At 39.1% G+C, this 21,497-nt stretch overlaps 1 protein-coding gene across 1 annotated transcript; it reads right to left on the bottom strand.

The window, feature by feature from the left end:
* Positions 1-4,781: 4,781 nt before the first annotated feature.
* LOC111872712 (elongation factor 1-gamma) lies at positions 4,782-21,446 on the bottom strand. Its single transcript, XM_023866866.2, has 10 exons — positions 21,349-21,446; positions 21,077-21,226; positions 20,221-20,284; positions 16,247-16,389; positions 14,830-14,993; positions 12,549-12,682; positions 10,783-10,978; positions 9,536-9,705; positions 7,741-7,865; positions 4,782-5,266 (listed from the first exon to the last, which is right to left on the bottom strand). Exons 1-10 carry the CDS (start codon positions 21,358-21,360, stop codon positions 5,111-5,113), a joined length of 1,314 nt encoding a protein of 437 aa, XP_023722634.1. The 5' UTR covers positions 21,361-21,446; the 3' UTR covers positions 4,782-5,110.
* Positions 21,447-21,497: the final 51 nt, after the last annotated feature.

Genomic DNA, 21,497 nt, shown 5'->3' with positions numbered 1-21,497 from the left:
GGTTTCCCTGGACCTTCCTAATGGCATATTCTAAGGCAAAGTTGAAAAGGAGTGGCAATAAAGCATCTCCTTGTTTTAGATCATTCTGGATAGGAAATTTATCAGACAAATGTTTACCTACACGGACTTTACTATTCGTTTCACTTAAACGCATTTTAATCAACCTAACTAGTTTCATGGGTATCCCAAACTCTATTAGAATATTGTACAATACTTCCTTCCTAACTGAATCGTAGGCGTCCTTGAAGTCTATGAATAGCTGATGTACTGTCTCATCATACTCCCATTTTTTGTCCAAAATCTGACGAATGTAAAAGATCTGATCTGTAGTTGATCTGTTATGTCGAAACCCACACTGATGATCCCCAATAATTTCATCTATATGGACTTAACCTTGAAAGAATATTGGACAAAATTTTATATGAAGTTGATAGCAGTGATATTCCCCGATAAGTACTACAGTCAGTTTTATCACCCTTCTTGTGAACTGGTACAATAAGACTCCTTCCACTGATCAGGCAATTTTTCCTTATGCCAAATAGAAGTAATTAGATTGTGGATCTTAGAACGTAATATTTCGCCTCCTGCTTGAATAAGTTTTGCCGGAATTTGATCACTACCTGGCAATTTATAGTTTCAATTTTGCAATAGCACTTTCAACCTCGAAAGGGCTAGGATCAGGTATTAACGGCTCAGCTATATCGATTTCTGTCTGCCTAACATCACTGACCATATGTATATTCAATAACTGAGAAAAGTAGTTCCTCCACCCATTCAAAATGTTGTGGTAATCTGCAAGCAGATCACCATTCTCATCCTTCACTAAGTTACTGCTAGGCTGGTAACCCCTTTTAAAGTCATTTATTCCTCCATATAGGTCTCTAATATTCTTGTTCTTACTGTTCATTGCAAGCTCACCAATTTTGTCTTTCAGATATTCCCTCTTTTTGTTCCTGAAATGCCTGCTGGTTTCACATCTTATATCGTTTAGATTATCCCCATTTAACTCGTTTGGATCCTGTAACCACTGCAATTTGGCCTGCTTTCTTTGATCTAATAATTTTGAGCATCCTTCATTGAACCATGGCTTATGCTTCTTCGGTCCATAATAACCTAGACTTTCTTCTGCAGACATTTTTATATCCACTCTAATAGTTTCCCAAGTTTTATTAACATCCACCTCAGTGTCCAAGTTTTCCAAAGCCGCAAACCTATTTGAGATTTCAACACGATACTGCTCTTTGCCCTCTACCTCATTTAATTTCTTGAGATTGAACCTCTCCATATGAACACTGTGTTGTTTGTTTGCTCACTGCCAGTCTTTCCCTAACCTTTGCCACCACCAGGTAGTGGTCAGTATCACATTCTGCTGCCCTGAATGATCGGACATCAAGTACAATTGAGTGCCATCTCCTATCTATCAAAATATGGTCTATTTGATTGTGTATCTTCCCATCAGGAGATGCCCAAGTAAATTTATTGATGTTACGATGTGGGAACATTGTACTTTTTACAGTAAGATTTTTTGATGTGGCAAAGTTTACTACTCTAACTCCATTATCATTACTAATTTCATGCAAACTCTCATTCCCAATTGTTGGTTTGAAAATGTCTTCCCTCCCTACTTTGGCATTGAAATCTCCTAACAAAATTTTCGTAGGGTACTTTGGGAATTTATCAAATACATGTTCTAGTTCTTCATAGAATCTATCCTTTGTGTCATCAATTTTACCTTCTGTTGGGGCATGAACATTCATAACAATATCACACCAGCAACCTTTTAGTATTATATATGATATCCTATCACTAATGAATTCTACCCTCTTAACTGCTGATACAATTCTCTTATGTACGAGAAAACCTGTACCTAATTCATGATTTTCATTCCCCTTTCCATAGAAAAATGTATAGTCTCCTGCTGGTGCAATGCCACCTCCATCCCATCTGACTTCCTGTATTCCCGATAAATCTAACTTATATTTTAAGATTTCTTCTGCCACTGCCCTGAGCGAACCTGCCCTATACAAACTTCGTACATTCCAAGTGCCAAATCTCATATCCATTTTCATTAGCTTAGGTCATTTATCCAAGGAGTCAGTCCAGGTCCGAGGCTTTGTGTTCATTTTCGTTAACATACTGATTTTTTACGGTGAGGAGTTGCTAGCCCAACGCCTAACCCCCAAGCTGGAGGGCCACCCCTTGTCGGCTGTCCGGGACTGCTCATTCAATTTATTCGCAACTTCCCTCCAAAACTGGTGGGCGTCCCCTCCATCTGCAACCTGAGGACACACTATGTCATGGTGACAGGGACCCACCTAACATGGTTCCTTCTTGAACTTAACCGTTTAAAATAAAAGTAGCAGAATAACGTCAAAACAATCTTCAACAAATACAATCAAATCCACTTTCATAACAAACAAATACCAGCCAGTAATACAAAAATTAAACAACATAATGTAATCCACCTCACAGTTAAAAATAAATAGCACCTTGACCTGAAATAAATCAAAATAATGAGACTAAAAAATTAGAACACTAAATGGATCATTGTAACGGCGATATACAAAAAAAATATCCAAAGCAGATCACTGATCAAAGGGCAGACATCTCTGAAAGGAATAGAATACCACCAAATTCTTTAGGTTTCAACATAACAAATACTACCCAGGAAAACAAAATTAGCATGAAAATAATAGGGTATATGGTTCTAATTTACACCTAACCACTTTGCACGACCAAACATAATAATTTCAAAGGAGTGTATATTGTAGACATTAGTAATGCGAGATGATCTTTTGTCTGCTATAGAACAGGTTTTTGACCTTTCCAACACACAAGAATGTACTTTAACCTCGTGACATAGTTGAAGCGGCCTTTGAGCCTCAATTGAAAGTCAGTTAACAAAAAAGAATCCAGTGGGCGAGTCAGCATCCTAATGACATTCGGTAGACTGATGATCCCCTTACAGTAATGAAATGTGGCATTCATATGCAATAGAAAGTATTCTAAAACTTTCTAAAATAAATTAATGAATTCCTGGACTTTTTTCATGCAGTTAACGTTTAGCATACGTCAGAATACTAACCCAATTACGTTCAGGGATGCAGGGAAGCCAATCTGGCGATTCTGCCATCAGATGTGGTTGTTTTTACGAGGTCAAATAGGTGCCAGATTTTTTATTTTGTATCGAAATTCTGGTGTCACGATTCATCAAGAGCTGAGGCCTTTTTAAGGTATTGTAACGTTTGGAGTAGATACTTCCATAGTAACACAATAACAGTGAGCCGTTGGGTAGAGAAGGCCGAAACAACGAAGCAGCATTTCACTGGAGATGAACAGAAGGCTCGTTGTGTTAACAACGGACTGTCAGAACAGTGGGAACGGAACCGTGAGGAATGGTGTCTGGTATCCGGTCCTCATAACTCCTATATAAGAGAGTTGGAAGCAGAGCCACCTACTCGTTAGTGAGGATGTTACATAAGGTCTATTACCGCAAGGGTTCAGTTGGGGGGAAAAAAATCTCTGGTCGTGGTCATCATGGGGCCTGAAGCCAAGACGAACTGATTGGCGGTAAACCACCAGTTGTAAAATAACTCTAACTCTCTCTCTAGAGAGAGACGTATGAACGAGACAGTTGAGATGTTGCATGCTTCCGCTGAATGGCCTTATGAAGTTTCCTGAGGATGTTACAGTAGGAGTCAGCATTTATGGTTTGTCCTTGAGGCTGGAATGTGGTGAGCAGTATACCTTCATGATCCCAGAAGACTGTGAGCATCACTTTCCTGGAGGATGGTGTCACCTTAAACTTTTTTTGGCAGGCAACGCAGGATGTTTCCATTGCATTCATGCACACTTTGTCTCGGGCTGGTAATGGTGAACCCAAAACTCATCGCCTGTGACAATTAGGGCTAGCAAATGTTGTCCTTCATCGTGGTAGCGATTGAGATGCTGTAATGCCAGATCCATTCTTTGCATTCTGTGTTGTGGGGTCAGCATGCGCGTCACCAATCATGCAGACTTTGTGAAAACCTAACCTGTCATGCATTATGAGGTAGGCCATGCTGTGTGAACACGCCTGGTTCCTACAGCAGCCCAAAGAATTTTATGCTGCTTGTTTTCAGGGGCTTGTGAAATGATGGGACAAGTGCCTCAATTTACAGGGATTATGTTGAGAAATAAAAGTATTTTTCAAATCGATACTCTTATTTATTTAAGTTCTATATCCATTTGTAACTTACTTATTGACTTACCCCAGTAGCATTACCCACCACGATCATGGCTGTCTGAATATTCAGTTCATCCAATGTTTCAGGACTGAAAAAAATCACTCCTCAGAAAGCAGTGGCATTCAGGTCACTGTGGTAATAAGGGCATGAGGCTTCCAGGGCTGAAAATCTAATTTGCATCATTCCTAAATGAAGTTTCAGTTGATCTGTTGTAACAGTTTTCCCCACTGACATATATAGACCACCCCCATAATATCTTGCCATATTTTGCTTGGAAAAGATTCTGGCTAACCCATGTTTCATTCAAATAAGAGATTACAGACTTCACTGCTCTTGTTTATGGATATCTATCTTGTGCAGTTTCACAGAATGTTTTTCACAATTACAATATCCATCCTAGCCATCAAACTTTTCTCCCACAAGTCAAACAGTTTGATTGTAACACATTATGATAAAAAAGAACTTACTTTTGGAATATACCCCATAATAAAATGACCTGGCTGTATTCCATAATTGCAAACATCGGTTCAACCAAGAAATAAAAGATAAACGTAAAAAAATAACATTACAAACCAATCTGTATTTTCAGTTCTGTACAATCAGGGCCTTAAAGTAAACTAATGTCTTATTAAAATATATTACCTGTGGTTATGGAGGAATAAATTTGGAGTAAATGAATCACATACCTCACCGCAAAAAAAAACTGAATCACTCAGGTATTGTAGAAGACTTCCCAAACAGATAATGTATGTATCAGGAGAACAAGCACTTCCACAGTAGTAGTTTAATGTTAACAGATGTTGAGTCAATTGAAAAATACAAAATGGAATTCAAATTACAATGTAATTAACATGGACACCTGAATGCATGAAAACATGCTTGGTCTATTTGAAGATCTTCCCTTGGTTGAATTTACGATTCTGCTTATCAGTCCCAGACCATGACAAGTACTGATGAACTAACTGCTTGGTATCTTCCTTAGATGGGTCCAGTTTCATCCAATGGTAAGACTCGTAGTCAATCTGCCAATCTGGCGACAGCTGGACAAAGAAAATGTCCAATCACACAAGATTTGAAGGTTTCACAGTGGCAAAAATTTATGGATCATCTCACCGCCTATTTATTTAATTTGTAGTTTATTTAATGACACTACCAGCAACTCTGACCATATAGCACTGAATGGTTGTATGGTAAAAGGCAAAGCTATCCCATACGGTTGTGAGACATCAAAGCACCCACATTTTCTAGACATTCGATTCACAGACGGCAGTGATGTTGTCAGCCATATGTGCCAGCTGCCCTTTAACCCCAGGATTAGGTCAATTGAAAAAATCCAATGACCTCATCAGGAACTGAACCCAGAACCTTCTGGTTTGTAGCATAGGCCTCAACCAACTATGCTGCCACATGCCCTAAATGGCTGTATGAGTCTTGTATAATGACTCTGAAAGAGTGTGGAAGGAAGTGGTCATCACTACCTAGTTTCAGGTACACACTGTCTCTGGTGTTCTAAAATCATGATCTGGTTTAACATGAGTGGGTCTTCATTTTGATACAGTTTCTCCAAGATGTCCTCATTAAGCTACATTATTTCTTATGGGACATTCATGTCTAATTAACACAGTTTTATGTTACACAAAATTTTTCAAGAATACACTTATCAATGTTAGTCAGGGATTGGGTATACTATCCTGGCCATGATTCAAACAGCACCTCCTGAGTACAAGTCAGAAGTGTTACTGTGCAAGTTGGCTTGAGCCACATACTGAGGACTATTCCCAGAGGTCTTCACAAACCCACTGAAGCATGGTACAGGGGGTGGCTATCAGGACCTTTCTAACTAATTTTTCCTAGTCCCTCTAAGACACTGCCAACTGTAGAGTGGATCCAACAAAAACAAGGCGAGGCAAGTTGTGGGTAGAATTGGTGAACCTTGAATTACCACTAAGCAAATTTACTTCTCTGACTGCATTGGCAGCCCAATATGAAAACAAGAAACATTTACTGTATATATATATATATATATACACACACACACACTCCATGGTTTTAGTCCACAAGTGAACTGTACCAACTGAGCGACTGCTGCTTGTTAGTGGTAAAGTTAGTGCTAACTTTACCAGATATCTACTGTACATTATATTCCAAAATGAAGACTTACAATTGGGTGTGCTCTAAGTGCTTCAGTTACCTCTCCTAAATCAGAGGCTGAAGGACTGTCTGGCATATGACTTGCTTATAAGATCTTGTGTCTTAATGTAATGTTTACTTTTTATTCAAGTGCATAACATTTTGGGAAGCATGGAAGGGAAAACAAGATGGGATAGAATAACAAAATTAAATGTTTAGAGGAGATTAAATTTAAAATATGACAAGAATTACAAAAGAAAACAACAATGGTTACACCATGTAACAGAATAGACAAAACAAGGATACTGAAAGGGCAACATAATTAAATTATGAAGGAAAATGCAAAACAAGATGGTTCAACCATATACTGGAAGACACCAAGAGGAAAGAGCATGAAGGAAATTGAAAAGCAAAGAGTGTAAAAAGACAGAAAACTATGGACACTTGTCTGCTGACCTGTATAAAATGGAAATGATATAGAAAAAGATATTCACAAGGACCATGTAGGATTTGAGGTTCTCATGGTGGTGACGATGAACAGTACCATTTTCCCACATTTTTCCAAAAATTAATAGTGTAAGTCTGCCAAACATGTCTCTGCCTTAAAAAGGTTGTAAAGACGACATACATCAACATATAATATCTGCATTTCACATGTAAAAGACACATTTCAGCTGCTTTGTTACTAACCGTAAACAGTATTGTCATTAAAACAGAGCAATCCCAGCGTAGAAAATCATCGGAACAAAACAGATACCTTGGCTTATTAGATACAGTGGATACCACAGTCCACCTTTACTGCTTCCTAGCGAGGTGTACAGCCATAGCAAGCTGAAATCAATGTTAATTTTGAATATGATGTATGGGTGGTTGGTTTCTAATGCTGCACTCTGACAATTAAGATGTCTGTCCTTTTAACCTCAACTGGTTAGTGTACTTGTGTAACTCACTTTATATTGGGTCATCTGGGCCAGTTATGTTACCCAGTTGTCCAGTGTATTTCAGTTGGGTTGTGTGATTTCAGGTTGTTCCCACTCAGCCACCAGAGGTCTCCACAGCTGTACAACTGCAATGGCATCTAGACGGGGTGTAAGGAGCTATGTGGGTGACTGAAAATGGTGTCTAAAATTGCCATCAGTCACCTCTTACCATGAGCGGATGGTGCTTTTACATACTGTAAATGTAAAACATGGGATACCCTGCTTTACTTCCCTTCTGCGGGAAGCTGTGCTACAGATTTTACTGCTCTTGAAACTCCAATGACCTCAGCCAGGTTTGAACCCACATATCTTGCATCAAATGGCGAGCATGTTACTACTAGACCACGATATAATGTGTTCTATGCTGTATAAATTAGGCATGAGATTTCACTTGAAGCACTTACCTCAAATGCCAAGTCCTGACCTCTCCAAACCCAAATACCAGATATTGAACTGTCATCATCTGACCCAAATAAGCACATAGATGCAAAGGCATTCTTTCGCATCTTATCGAGCCTCTGGTACATGCCTGGAAGTGACACAAAAGCACATAACTTACAACCCCACACTTCCATATTCTTCAAAACAAACCTCTAAAGACCTACTTATAGATCACCAATTTTAACCTCTGCATGCCATGAGCCAATCAGATTAGAGTTAAAACTGCCATAGCAAGAGACTGGCCCAATGTTAATCACTTAGTACAACATTTCTGACAATAGATGGCATGAAGTGTGACATCTATGTTTAGAGGAAAGAATGAGCTCTCACGCTAAATCTGTGTCATTTGAGGGTATTCTGTGAAAGTACTGTGAGTTTTTGGTGCAAACTGCATTTTCTAGCAAGCCGCAATGGTGTTTCTAGCAGTTCTATGGCTGGGTTTACCAATGAAAAGGTTAAAAAGACACAGAACAGTAACTCAAAGGATTAACAAGACATGGAAAATACAAATTCAAATGCTTAACACGTGAAGAACACGAGCTCAAATGGTTAATAATACAAGGAGAAAGACAATTAAAGAGTTAAGGGCACAAAGAGAAGAAGCACAAAAAGGGCTAAGAAGACAAAGGAAACAAGAACTTGCAATACTTACGTTATCCTTTCTAGCCCCCTTGGCCTATGAAAACAAGCCCTTAATGCTTGATGCTATTGAAGGTTACCAGTGGCAGGTGAATGAACACCTTGAATGAGGTAAGGTAGAGACTGAACCAATGGGTTTGATCTGTGGCCTTGGTATAGGCAGCTAAAACTTTATTAGCCATTTCACAACCAGCTGACCCTCCTATGTAAAACTTCTGCAGCATATTACAACAGATCTACAGAAAGTGATGACATTTTGTCATCATTTTGCATGCGTTTTGGCCAAAATGGTATCTATATAGCTCATTACATGCTGATACCTTCATAAGTTTTGAGCAGAAATTGGTCTGGGACTGCCACCAATCCCTCATGCAACTGGCCAAACATAACAAGAGTTCAACTGATATGGGTGCCAGGTCATGAGGGTATTGCTGGGAACGAAACCACAGATCAGCTGGCAAGTACAGGATCTGAACAGCGGTTCATAGGACCTGAACCAGCTTGCGGCATCTCAACTGGAGTTGCCAAGAAAGTGATATGGACTGGATGGATAGAAATCACAAAAGAACACTGGGAATCCACAATTGGACTCAAACAGGCAAAGGGATTTATAGCAGGACCCTTTGCCGCCAGAAAGAAGGAATGACCTGTTGAAATTAAACAGAGATCGATTAAGATGGGTGGTAGGATTACTTACTGGACACTGCCACCTAAAAGGACACCTTTCCAAATGGGACTGACAGATGACTCAAACTGTGATAGGAGCTTACAAGTCGAATCAGCCACACATATCCTATGTGATTGTGAGGCCATAGCTTACTTCAGACTTTGTCACCTGGGTCAGTTCTTCATGGAACCAAGTGATTTTTATGATGCCCCAATAAATAAAGTCCTACATTTCATTTGAAGTGTAATATTAATAAAGGGTTAATCCAAAGACTTACTAAAATAGATCATTGAAGGTCGCAGTGTGAGGCCCGGATTTTATGGTGCACCCCTTACACACACACACACACACACATACATGCTACTGCTCTTATCATCACTCCACTCTGCAGCATCTGCCCCACAACTGTAAAGTTATCAGTTCACTAACAATGCATTAACACAGTTTGATACCTGAGATAAGATTACAGCTCATGAACACTTTCTTCAGCTCATCATTGAATTTGTATTCCCCAAGCCAGATAGAATAGTTCTCAGGGTCAAACTTCTCCCAGAAGTATGGAATAGATACACTTTCGTCTTCATTGGAGTAGCAGCGTTTGAAATCATCCATGTTGAAGGAGCTGTCAGAATATGAAATGAAGATTTACACTTACACAATAACTAGTAACAAAAAACAGTATAAGTACTGTGATGTAAAACAGAAGGGCTTAACCTCACACTTTGGGTGATTAGAAATGGGTACAATCAGTAGTCAAACATTCCAGAATAAATACAAGGGTTTCCATAAATGATCTTTATTATAATATTTTAATTCATTTTACAAATCATATTTAAGGTATATTTAAAAAATACAAACTGTCTTAACTAAAAAAAAAATGTTACCTCTTGCTAACTGCAGTCAGTTTTTCAAAGGTCTCTTGTGATCTGTCTTGAGTTCCTCTACTGTCAACAACAGAAGGACATAGACAATATCCTTAACAAAGTTCTGGGAGAAAGAATCCTGGGTGTACGATCTGGTGATCTTGGAGGCGCTGCTGCATCTCTAATATTGTTGCAAGGACATTAATCTTGTGACTGTCCCTTTGACATTCAAATGACTCATCACGGTTTTTGCCCCCCCCCCCCCGATCCACAAAATGTCGCCTCATTCATGTAGATCATTTCATGACACCAATGATTGCAGGTAGCTCTATTTTGTGGCCAGAATGCACAGTATGCTGCAACCTAGGTGCTAAACTCAAAACTTCCTGAGCATATATTTCAACTGCGTCCTAAACATTCTATAAGAAATAAAAGACTAAAATTTACAGACACTACCACATACAAATCAACCAAAAATTTCAACACCTACAGACTAGATTAAAAGGAAAAAAAAAAAAACGGGGTTTGGAGATTTCTTCTTAGAAAAATAAAAGGAGGGGAAGCAAAAGATTTATAAGAATTATTTTTAAGCACTGCTTCTTTATATTAAATAATGACCATTTTTTAAAAACTAAAAATTATATATGTAGCCTATAGTAAGAATATAATCACCCTGGAATGTTCAACAAGCATTTTGTTAAAATGTTTACAAACATGTCACACTCCCCTCTTGGGGCCACAGCAAACTAAACTATGTAAATACAACTGATAGTGAGGTGCAAGATGGAAACCCGTAACTTCAAACTGCCACAGCATTACACAATATGTAAACTCACCCCTTGGGAAGGGCATCAAATGGATCCTTGCTCTTGGGTTCTGCAGCAAGAGCCAATTCTGTCTCATCTAACTCCTCAGCAGGTGGCTCAGCAGGCTTTTCTTCTTTCTTCTTCTCAGCCTTGTCTGCCTTTTTCTTCTCTTTTTTAACAGTGCCGCCTTCTTTGCTACCACCACCTCCTCCTGATTTCGTAAGTGCTAGAATATTTAATTCCTTGTCTTAACCAAGCCATCTCCAAAAATGTTATAATTCTTTAAACAGCAAACAATTTATATGTTGTAAGATTTATATGTTTATTCACTCTTACTGTCATGCCTAGTGCTATAGGCTGTATATGAAATGCCACACTAATCTGTAACAAGTTGGGAAATGTCTGTGCTTTTGGTCTGTTATTGCAAACTGTGAATGCCACCTTCTCATACTTTCTATGAACACCATAAAAGAGGCATGGCAAACATATGGTGACAAAATCAATCCATCAGTTCTTGAATTACAAGATAAAAGCAGTTAAAAATAGTTTTAATTAATTTACCAAACAAATTAACATACTGTGACATATTTGTTCTATGCAGGAACTGTTGAGCCACAGAGGCCTCAGAGCACGTGTGCAATGTGAGTTGTGGATTGTATCGGCGCGTTGCTAGGAGACAACTCTGTGAATGCTTGGATTGCACAACAGGAAGTGTGAGTGACGTCACATATCCCCACTCATCCCGTAACTATGCAATGCTTGGTAAACACCCCCCAGTGGTGACGTAACAGCAGAGAAGCAGTGGCAGGCACCCACTTCCCACTGTGATGTAACAGGGGACACTGCTGTTACCATGGGGCAACAGGAAACAGTATAAGAGACCGGCTGAGCAGCGTGTGAGACAGTGTGGATTGTGAAGCCAGACATAAGACAGTGGAAGTCCAGCAGTCGCCAAGTTCAGTTGTAGTGAGTGAATTGTGAAGCTGAACATGTTATAGGTTCAGTTGATGTCTAGCAGCCACAGGAAGAACCGAACGCGTGATCAGAAGAATTTGTGTGATAATCAGTCATAGTTTGCGATAACTGAGAAGGCACTGGGAGTGTGCAATTCAGTGACATTTGTATAGCTCCCACGCTATAAATACGTGAAGACTACTGAAGACAGAGTGAAGAGATTATTGCATAGTTTGTAAAGTGTGTAAACAGTGTCATAATTGTAGCTACAACTTGTAGGTTGTTAAGTAAACCAATTAACAATCCAAAAGGCGTCTTCAGTGGCAAAAACACATGACAATACTTATGATAAAAGTGTATTGAAAATAAAACGTTTTACCCCCCAAAATTTTGTTTAAAATATTTTTCACTCCGATAAACACCAGTATTTAGCAAGCAGCATGAGGGGTGCAGAAACGCATGGAGGTATTCATGTAGTGTCCGACACTGTCTGATTTTAACTGACTGCCTCTGGGGTCCACCGAGCCTCCTATCCAATGGGTACCAGAGACTCGTTCCTTGGGGGTAAAGCTGCTGGGGTGTGGAGCTGACCACTCACCTCCAACTAGTGCCAAGGTCATGAAAATATGGGTCTTCATGGCAGTGCTTAATTAGTTAAGCACTGGAACAACTTTTAACAAAAATTTTTGTGCCACTCCCCAATACTTAAAGTGAGTGGCAGTGAACTAAGACTTCAGCCTGGCTATCAGTACATTTCCGCAACCTAAGTACACGATAACATTACCAATCTTTTTGAAACCACAAAATAAAGTTTGAAAAATAATTCTTCAGAAATACCATACCTTGGAATTCAGCAAACTTCTTTGGATCAAATTCTGCCATTTTCTCGCATAATTTGAATTCCCCTATAACAGCCTTGAACTCTGGTTGATTCACAACCGTTGTAAACCATCGGTTTACATTCTGGTATGGCTTCCTATTTAAATTAAAAATGTAACCTCTTAACACAGCAAACATTACAAAACACTAACAAGTAAATTAACCCATTGTAAGATGATGCTGGGCAAGCCTCTCACAAAAGGTAATGCTAGTCCATACTTGGTAATAACACACCTCACCCATAAGTTTTCAATTATCCCTAGGAACTGATCATGGTTAAGTCAGTAGCACTATTATTACTACAAATTCAGAAGGTCCTTGGTTTTCAACTACCCAACATTTCTCAACTCATGAGTACATACAATGCAACCCTAATACCTACAAAAATTACAGGCATAGTACTATATTAGAATTAAATCTAATACCTATAAAAATTTTAATTGACCTAATCCTTCCAGCCGCACTATGGCCCTGGGGGTGACTCGGCCTCTAACAGAAATGAGTAACAGGAATTAATTAAATAATTTTCCTCGGGAGTAAAGCGCAGCTGGCACGGAAGACTGACAAACTTACTGCCATCTGTGAGCCGAGTGTCTAGATAATGTGGGACCCTCAACGTCTCACAACCCTATGGACCTTCACAGACTGTTACAGGGGCAGCTTTACTTTTTTACCTATAAAAATTACAGTAGCAGTACTTAATCAGAAATAAATCTCTAGAAGGAATTACTGGAAATAACTGCCTTACTTCTGACATTCAGGCCAAAACAGTTTCCTAGTCAATGCCTACTGTGGTATGCTTAAATGCAGAGAAAGGCAGTCAAGAGCATAATGCTAGCCATGAACCTCACCATAGTGTTGAAGTCAAGATGTTGTGGAACTTCATTCACATCCCATATATGCAAATTTTAAGGATGGTGCTCAATTCAATTCTATTGGCTTACATAGGGCTGAACAGTAAGTTACTGGTTAAACTCCATGGTTGATCATCAACATATTAAACAAAACAAACCACAGCCTTGAAATAAAACTAAAACAATTTAAACGTTGGCGGCAATTCTTTCATACTGTTATACTTCAATGACTCCCCTTTGGAAGAATAGGATATACCATAAAGAGGTTCAGTTGGTATTAACCCTTCAACGCTGTCTGACATACACAGCATGCTTAGTGCAGTGGTAAGGTTCAGCTCACATCCATATGGGCCTTCACGGCCTCTTACAAGGATAGCTTTATCTTTTTTTACCTACCATCTAATTATTTCTTACAACATATGGAACAATAATTTGAACAAGGGCAAAGACGGATGAAAACAGATAAGCCGTGTAAAGTACTGTTACTTCTCCTAGGTAACGTGACAAGATATCATGGGTTCCGGATTAGGTGAAGCTGTTTACTGGAGAAGTTGTTTACAATTACAATCACTCTGAAATAGTCTTCCAGACGACGTGACCTGACTAGTCCATCGTCTCTCACGTTTCCGTCTTCTGGTTCTTGGCTCAGCTGGTTTCTTCTGTTCTAGTCTCCTCTGATCCGAAATGTTCTCAATTTTCCTTCGGTCTGACATGTTCTCAATTTTACTCTGGTCTCCTTTCTGGTCTTCTTTGATCTGATCGCCCTCCTTTCTGGTCTTCTTTGATCTGACCGCTGCTCCAGTCTTCTCTGATCTGACCTGCCCTGTGTTCCATTTGGTCTCTTATCTGCTACAGTCGGACAGACTAGAAAACACCTTCTTGAAGGGTTTCATTTCCCATGTTAACTAGTGTCAGTAGCTGGTCTATTTGTTGTTGCAGGAACGTGTTCTCATTTTATCTATCACTTACTGGTTGTTGCGGGAACAACGCTTATTGAGCCACTGCCCAGCAATGGATGTCTGTAATTTTCTGACTTCAATATTCCAGCTTTTTAGGTAGTGTTTACTTAGTGTTGCTCAGCAATGGTCTATTCCAGCTTGTTGCCCCAGCCATGTGTTTTAACAAGCCGCTGTCTATCAATGGACGCCTGCTGACTCAAGACATTCCGGCATTTAGGCAGCACGCCACAGTATTAACAAACTAATATGGGATAAAATCTAAACTCCTAACACTGACACTCAACACCAAAATTTAATTGACACTTGCTGAAAAGTGTCAAAGATAAAACATATGAACAAGGCCTCTCATTACAAACTATTCTAAGCGCTACGTGTACAGCATATGAAATTCACAAGGAAATCCTGACCTTGTGCTCAGCTAGTGCACTAACCTGAAATCTGCGTCCAGAACGTATTGATATAGCTGCAACAAAGTACAAGCAACTCCAATGTCTGCTAAAGTGATGCGTTCTCCAACTAAGTACGTGCGTGGCAGCAGATGGATATTGAGGGCTTGCAAACTTGCCTTCACATCCTCCTTTGCCCTTTCAGTAGACTGCAAAATAAAAGTTACACTTCCCTACATGTCATTCAGAAGATCATAATCTATTACACCTGTAAAGAACATTCATTCACTACAATTACGTAGGTAAGTCAATAAGTAAGTTACAAATGGATACAGAACTTGAACAGATAAGAGTACTGATTTGAAAAGTGCTTTTATTTCTCAGCATAATCTCCCTGTACACTGAGGCACTTGTCCCATCATTTCACAAGCCCCTGAAAACTAGCAGCATAAAATTCTTTGGGCTGCTGTTGAATCCAGACGGTGACTTCCCTTTCTACAGCATCACTTTCCTGGAGGATGGTGCCACCTTAAACTTTTTTTTTGGCAGGCGACACAGGATGTTTCCACTGCATTGACGCACACTTTGTCTCGGGCTGGTAATGGTGAACCCAAGACTCATCACCTGTGACAATTCAGGCTAGCACATCATGTCCTTCATCATGGTAGCGATTGACATGCTGTAATGCTAGGCCTATTCTTTGCATTTTGTGTTGTGGGGTCAACATGCGCGGCACCCATCATGCACAGACTTTGTGAAAACCTAACCTGTCATGCATTATGAGGTAGGCCATGCCGTGTGAACACGCCTGGTTCTGACAGCAACCCAAAGAATTTAATGCTGCTGGCATTCAAGGGCATGTGAAACACTGGGACAAGTGCCTCAATGTACAGGGAGATTATGTTGAGAAATAAAAGCATTTTTCAAATCACTACCCTTATCTGTTTGAATTCTATACCCATTTGTAACTTACTTATCGACTTACCCTCATATAATTAACACAGACGTGCGTCAGCAAAATGCCTGTCTTCTGCATTCATATTAGCATATCATTCCACTTACGTAAACTAACCTTTCCACAATACTATTTCAAACTCTATGAATAATGCCAATGCTTGGCTTATACAACTGTCTACCAATTTCAATCTGGATTACAGCCATATTGGATCTTGGAGGAACCTGGTGCCTCCATCTTCAGGGTACATCACTACCACAACCATTTAAAACCTCATATTTTTAACTTAAGACATTCACATTTCACTTGTAAAGGAATATTACTTAATTTATTGCAGTTGTTATGTAGTCAGCTTCTTTTCAACAAATAACAGAATTCAAATCTAGTTATCAGCAATTACAGGATATCACTTTCATAATGTTCCATTTTAAACCATCAGTTATGAGCAAAATACATGAACTGATGAAAAGGACCCTCACCACAAGCTCTCTCATTTGCATTACACACCTGTTTACTGTACTGCATTATTCCAAGGCAAGGAAAGACCCAGGCATAAGAAGCTGGCAGAATTTCACTGTCAGCAAATCCCAGCCACTGCAACACTTGTGACTTTTCCAGATCTGACTGGCCACGTAGCTGGCTGTTCGCCACTGTCAACATTGATCATGCATTTTACAATTCCAGAATATCACAACCTGTCAGCTAACATAATTATAGCTTCTTCATAACAATCAGGTATCCAATGGCTTCATGCAGATTTTGAAATAATGTGTTTCCATATAAATTATTTAAATAGATGTTCATAGTAACCACTAAAGTACAGTGGCGACCGGTGCGCTGCTTGCTGTGAGGAGCACGCGAATTTTGCCCATGAATCAGCACATCGACAGCCAATAACGTTTGGACTGAAGTAGTTACAATTCACAGATCACAGGTGGTGTTGAAAATGCTGTCCTCTCTACATGTAGATATTTTTCACAATTGTTTCATTAAAAAATACATGTACAACAATCCTTCTTGCACTTACAGCACACCAGACATAAACTTTCACTGAACAGCTACAGCAACTGTGTTGCCGTCCTTGCACTACACTTTAAAAGTGATTTTCAAGTTGTATGTTCAAGTCTGGCTCCTATGTCATCTAACTTCTCCTCAGTAAGCACTCAACGCTTACATTTTCGTTTCTTGTCTAGTGAGAGTCCCGTTGTTCTACGTTTATTCAGCAAATTGTGAGCTTTATGTCTCCTGGGAATTCTTTTTATCATGAAATTTTCTGACGCTTTCGAGCAGACCCACATTTCATGTAGGTGTGACACAAGAATATACGTTACTCTAAGGTATACTGCACCATGACAGAACATGCCGCTCAGTAACTGTAACTGAGAACAAATGGCTAATGGAGCTGATAACTTCTGCCTACTGCTGACAAATCATAAACTATCACATGAACTGCATTACTAGCTGTGAAGCATAATGCGATCAAGAGGTCTAGGGGTTAATTATTTTCCTTCATTCCAAACATCATTGGCTAATTCATCGGCAAAATTCATCTGCGCCTATCAAGTTACTATAAAGACCCTGTATAATAACACTATCCTAAAACATAAAAATAAGATTTGTAAATGCCTAAAATTAATAGTAAAGTAAAAAAAAGTAAAGCTATCCCTGTAACAGGCTGTGAAGGCCCATAGGGTTGTGAGACGCTGAGGGTCCCACACTATCTAGACAATCGGCTCAAAGATGGCAGTAAGGTTGTCAGCCTTATGCACCGGCTGCGCTTTAGTCCCGAAGAAAATTATTAAATTAATTCCTGGTACTCATTTCTGTTAGAGGCTGAGTAAACCCCAGGGCCTAGCGTAGCTCGAAGGATTAAGGCAATTGAAAAAAATCCAATGACCTCATCGGGACTTGAATCCACGACCTTCCGTCTTGTAGCATAGTAAAATGAATAGTATTTACATTAAACTAATTATACATTTTTCGATTAAAAAATGAAGGCAGTGAAAAATGTGGAAGTCATAAAATCAATGTTACAGATCTGGAACTTTCTTTTATGATTACAAGACCACGACAACGCTGGTTGCTGAATACTGAACAGAGAAATCCATCTGACCTGTAAAGCCAGTTCTGAGAAAACTGACATGTTTTCATTTACGCCACTAGTAATCATACTTCCATTTTCCTAAAAATACCACCCCATGAAGTATTATTTTGATACATTCTCCATAAATTACTCAAATTTAACGAAAATTATTACAGCTGTTTTTGAAGTTATAACGTTCACATTCACTGGATAACCTACAGGTAGGTAACTCTTGAATACTAAATAAAATCTGCCAAAACTGTGCTAGCAAAGCACACACACTAAGAGAACATTCTCAAAACCACATTTCGTCCTGAGGGGCACTGCAAACGTGTAAATCCAAAAAAATTTAAATTGTTCACCATCACAGTGCTTTCTCATACATGTTATATATACAAGAAAGTAAAACATTCTATTTAAATTTTTACCAGTTATAACTCTGTTACCCACAGCACCTTCCACAATAAACTAATAGTTGAAAGGGGCTCCCAACTTTGCCTTCTCTTTCAAGTAGCTGTGCAAGAACTCCGTAACTCTTACAGGCGAGGGCACGCCAAGGAAGCTGGCAACCGCAATTTCCGAGAATTTTATCAGCCTCAGTTGAACACAAGTTACTGAATGGAGCAGCGGAAATCAAGGAAACTGCAATGCCGTTTCCTCAATTTGTGCTGCTCCATTCAGAAACATGTGTTCAACTGAGGCTGATAACAATTCTTGGAAACTGCGGTTGCCAATTTCCTTGGCATGCCCTTACCCTAACACATGACAACTTTCATTTGGAGACAGCAATTTACTTTAGAGCTCACCACAGTGTTCCTGCAGTAACATTCAAGTATATTTGAAAATGTCACCACAGTGTTCCTGCAGTAACATTCAAGTATATTTGAAAATGTGACACATCTTCAAGATCCTTACTAAAAGTGTGTAAAACTGATGATATACAGGAGAGGTTCTATGAAGAACTAGAACATGTATTTGATAAATTCCCAAAGTACCCTACGAAAATTTTGTTAGGAGATTTCAATGCCAAAGTAGCGAGGGAAGACATTTTCAAACCAACTATTGGGAATGAGAGTTTGCACAAAATTAGTAATGATAATGAAGTTAAGAGTGGGAAACTTTGCCACAAAGAAAAATCTTTCTGTCAAAAGCACAATGTTCCCACATCGTAACATCCATAAATTTACTTGAACGACTCCTTGGGGGAAGATGCACAATCAAATCAACCATATTTTGATAGACAGGAGACAGCATTCAAGTATACTTGATGTCTGATCATTCAGGACAGCAGATTGTGATACTGACCACTACCTGGTGGTGGCAAAGGTTAGGGAAAGATTAGTAGTGAGCAAACAAACAATGCACCGAGTTCATATGGATAGGTTCAATCTCAAGAAATTAAATGAAGTAGAGGGTAAAGAGCAGTATTGTCTTGAAATCTCATATAGGTTCATGGCTTTGTAAAACTTGGACACTGAGGTGAATGTTAATAAAGCTTATAATATCAAAATTTCTGCCAAGGAGAGTCTAGGTTATTATGAACCAAAGAAGCATAAACCATGGTTCAATGATGGATGCTCAAAATTATCAGTCCAAAGAGAACAAGCCAAACTGCAATGGTTACAGGCTCCAAGAGAAACAAATGGGGATAATCTGAACAATATAAGACGCAAAACCTGCAGGCATTTCAGGAACAAAAAGAGGGAATATCTGAAAGACAAAATTGTTGAGCTTGCAATGAACAGTAAGAACAAGAACATTAGAGACCTGTATAGAGGAATAAGTGACTTTAAGAGGGGTTACCAACCTAGCAGTAACTTAGTGAAGGACGAGAATGGTGATCTGCTTGCAGATTCCCACAGCATTTTGAATAGCTGGAAGAACTATTTCTCTGCTATTCAATGTACATAGGGTCAGTGATGTTAGACAGAAATCCACTCAGCTGAGCTGTTAGTACCTGATCCTAGCCCTTTTGAGTTTGAAAGTTCTATTGCAAAAATTGAAATGCTATAAATCACCAGGTATTGATGAGATGAAGTTACAGGGAGTTGGAAAAAACTGCATCAGGAGCTTTGTAACTTGTACTCTTCTCCAAGTATAATTAGAATGACGAGGTCAAGGAGGATGAGTGGGGCAGGGTATGTAGCACAAATAGGCAAGACAAGGAATGCATATAGGATATTGGTGGGAAATCCAGAATGAAAGAGACCACTGGGAAGACCAAGGCATAGGTGGGTGGACAATATTAAAATGGATCTTAGAGAGACAGGATAGGATGGGATGGTATGAATTAGATTGATCTGGCTTAGGATAGGGACCAGTGGAGGGCTCTTGTGAACACGATAATGAACTAACACTACACTACACCTCAAGAAATACACTTTATTGTATTGCTCACCATAATATGCAATAGCATTACTTTCTGTCAGATACTGGCCATCTTCTGTTTCAAATGCCGGCACCTGCAAATGTTAGAAACAATTTCATTAAACACGAACTTCATTTCTGGAAATCCATTTAAGACATATGTTTTAGGTGTTTGACAACTTTAGTATTGCCCAGCTTAATAAGCTTGAACTCTTTGGAATTGCCAGTCTCTCTCCCTTTCTTCGTTACAAAACATACAACTGAAAAAGATGTATGCATGCCTTTGTGAAAGGTATACAATATTAATACAATCGAAACATTTATTATTAAATAAACAAAACTTTACAAACGTCATTCCACTTTTGAAACTTGGAAATCATATCCTTTCCACATTACGTCATTTACTACTTCCATGGAACTCGTCAAAAATAATATTTCAAATGGCACATTATAAAAATTATGTGGAAAAGGACACTTCGCCTCCTGTACAGGCAGGGCATCTAGCTACTCTGTACTGCTTAACACCCTATTCTGCCTTTAATTAATGCATCCCCGATAAATAAAACGAAAAATCAAACTGTCCCAATAACCACTCTACACTTACCGGCTCCGCTCATAAAATACTAATTGCCAAATTATAAATCCTACTGTGTACGTGTGGAAAACATGCGTGACACTCCTTCCCATCGATAACAAAGCTATCTACATATACACATGCCCTTTTACACGAAGGCATCTAAGTTTTACACATCAGAGGTGAATGGTCGTCTCTCCATATGTAACCCACATGCTACATTTTAAGCCACGTTCACTTGACATAGAATAACTGAATGTACATTAAAAACAAATCCTTCAGTACACATAAAAAATACTTTCACTCACATTACCTTTCCTAGCGGAAATTTCTTTAAAAACGCATCGGTTTTATTGGTTTCTCCGAACACAAATCCAGGGGCAATTTTCACGTTGCCACCAGCATACTGGGCAGCTATTAGAGCTTTATAAGCCCGAAAATTCTCGGGATATGTATACAACGTCTGTAAAGAAAAAGATCACGAACATATATAATCATATCCTACATACATACAATAAGACCTTTAACATTCGTTCTCAGATGGTATAAAATGACAGCGATAAATTTCCTACACCGGTTACTTACACCGGACGCCATTACACCAGATACGGAAGAAGGAGCATATCAGGGTATATGATTACCTGTTGCAGGACTGTAAAGAAAGATCATTTACCAGGCATCTAGTGACAGTTGTACGTACTAGTTGTACGACCATACGTCTGCGCTTGCTTCCA

The sequence above is a fragment of the Cryptotermes secundus genome, unplaced genomic scaffold (genome assembly GCF_002891405.2).
Source record: "Cryptotermes secundus unplaced genomic scaffold, Csec_1.0 scaffold1013, whole genome shotgun sequence".
Classification (NCBI taxonomy): domain Eukaryota; kingdom Metazoa; phylum Arthropoda; class Insecta; order Blattodea; family Kalotermitidae; genus Cryptotermes; species Cryptotermes secundus.
This window is presented reverse-complemented; position numbering and strand designations above follow the sequence as displayed.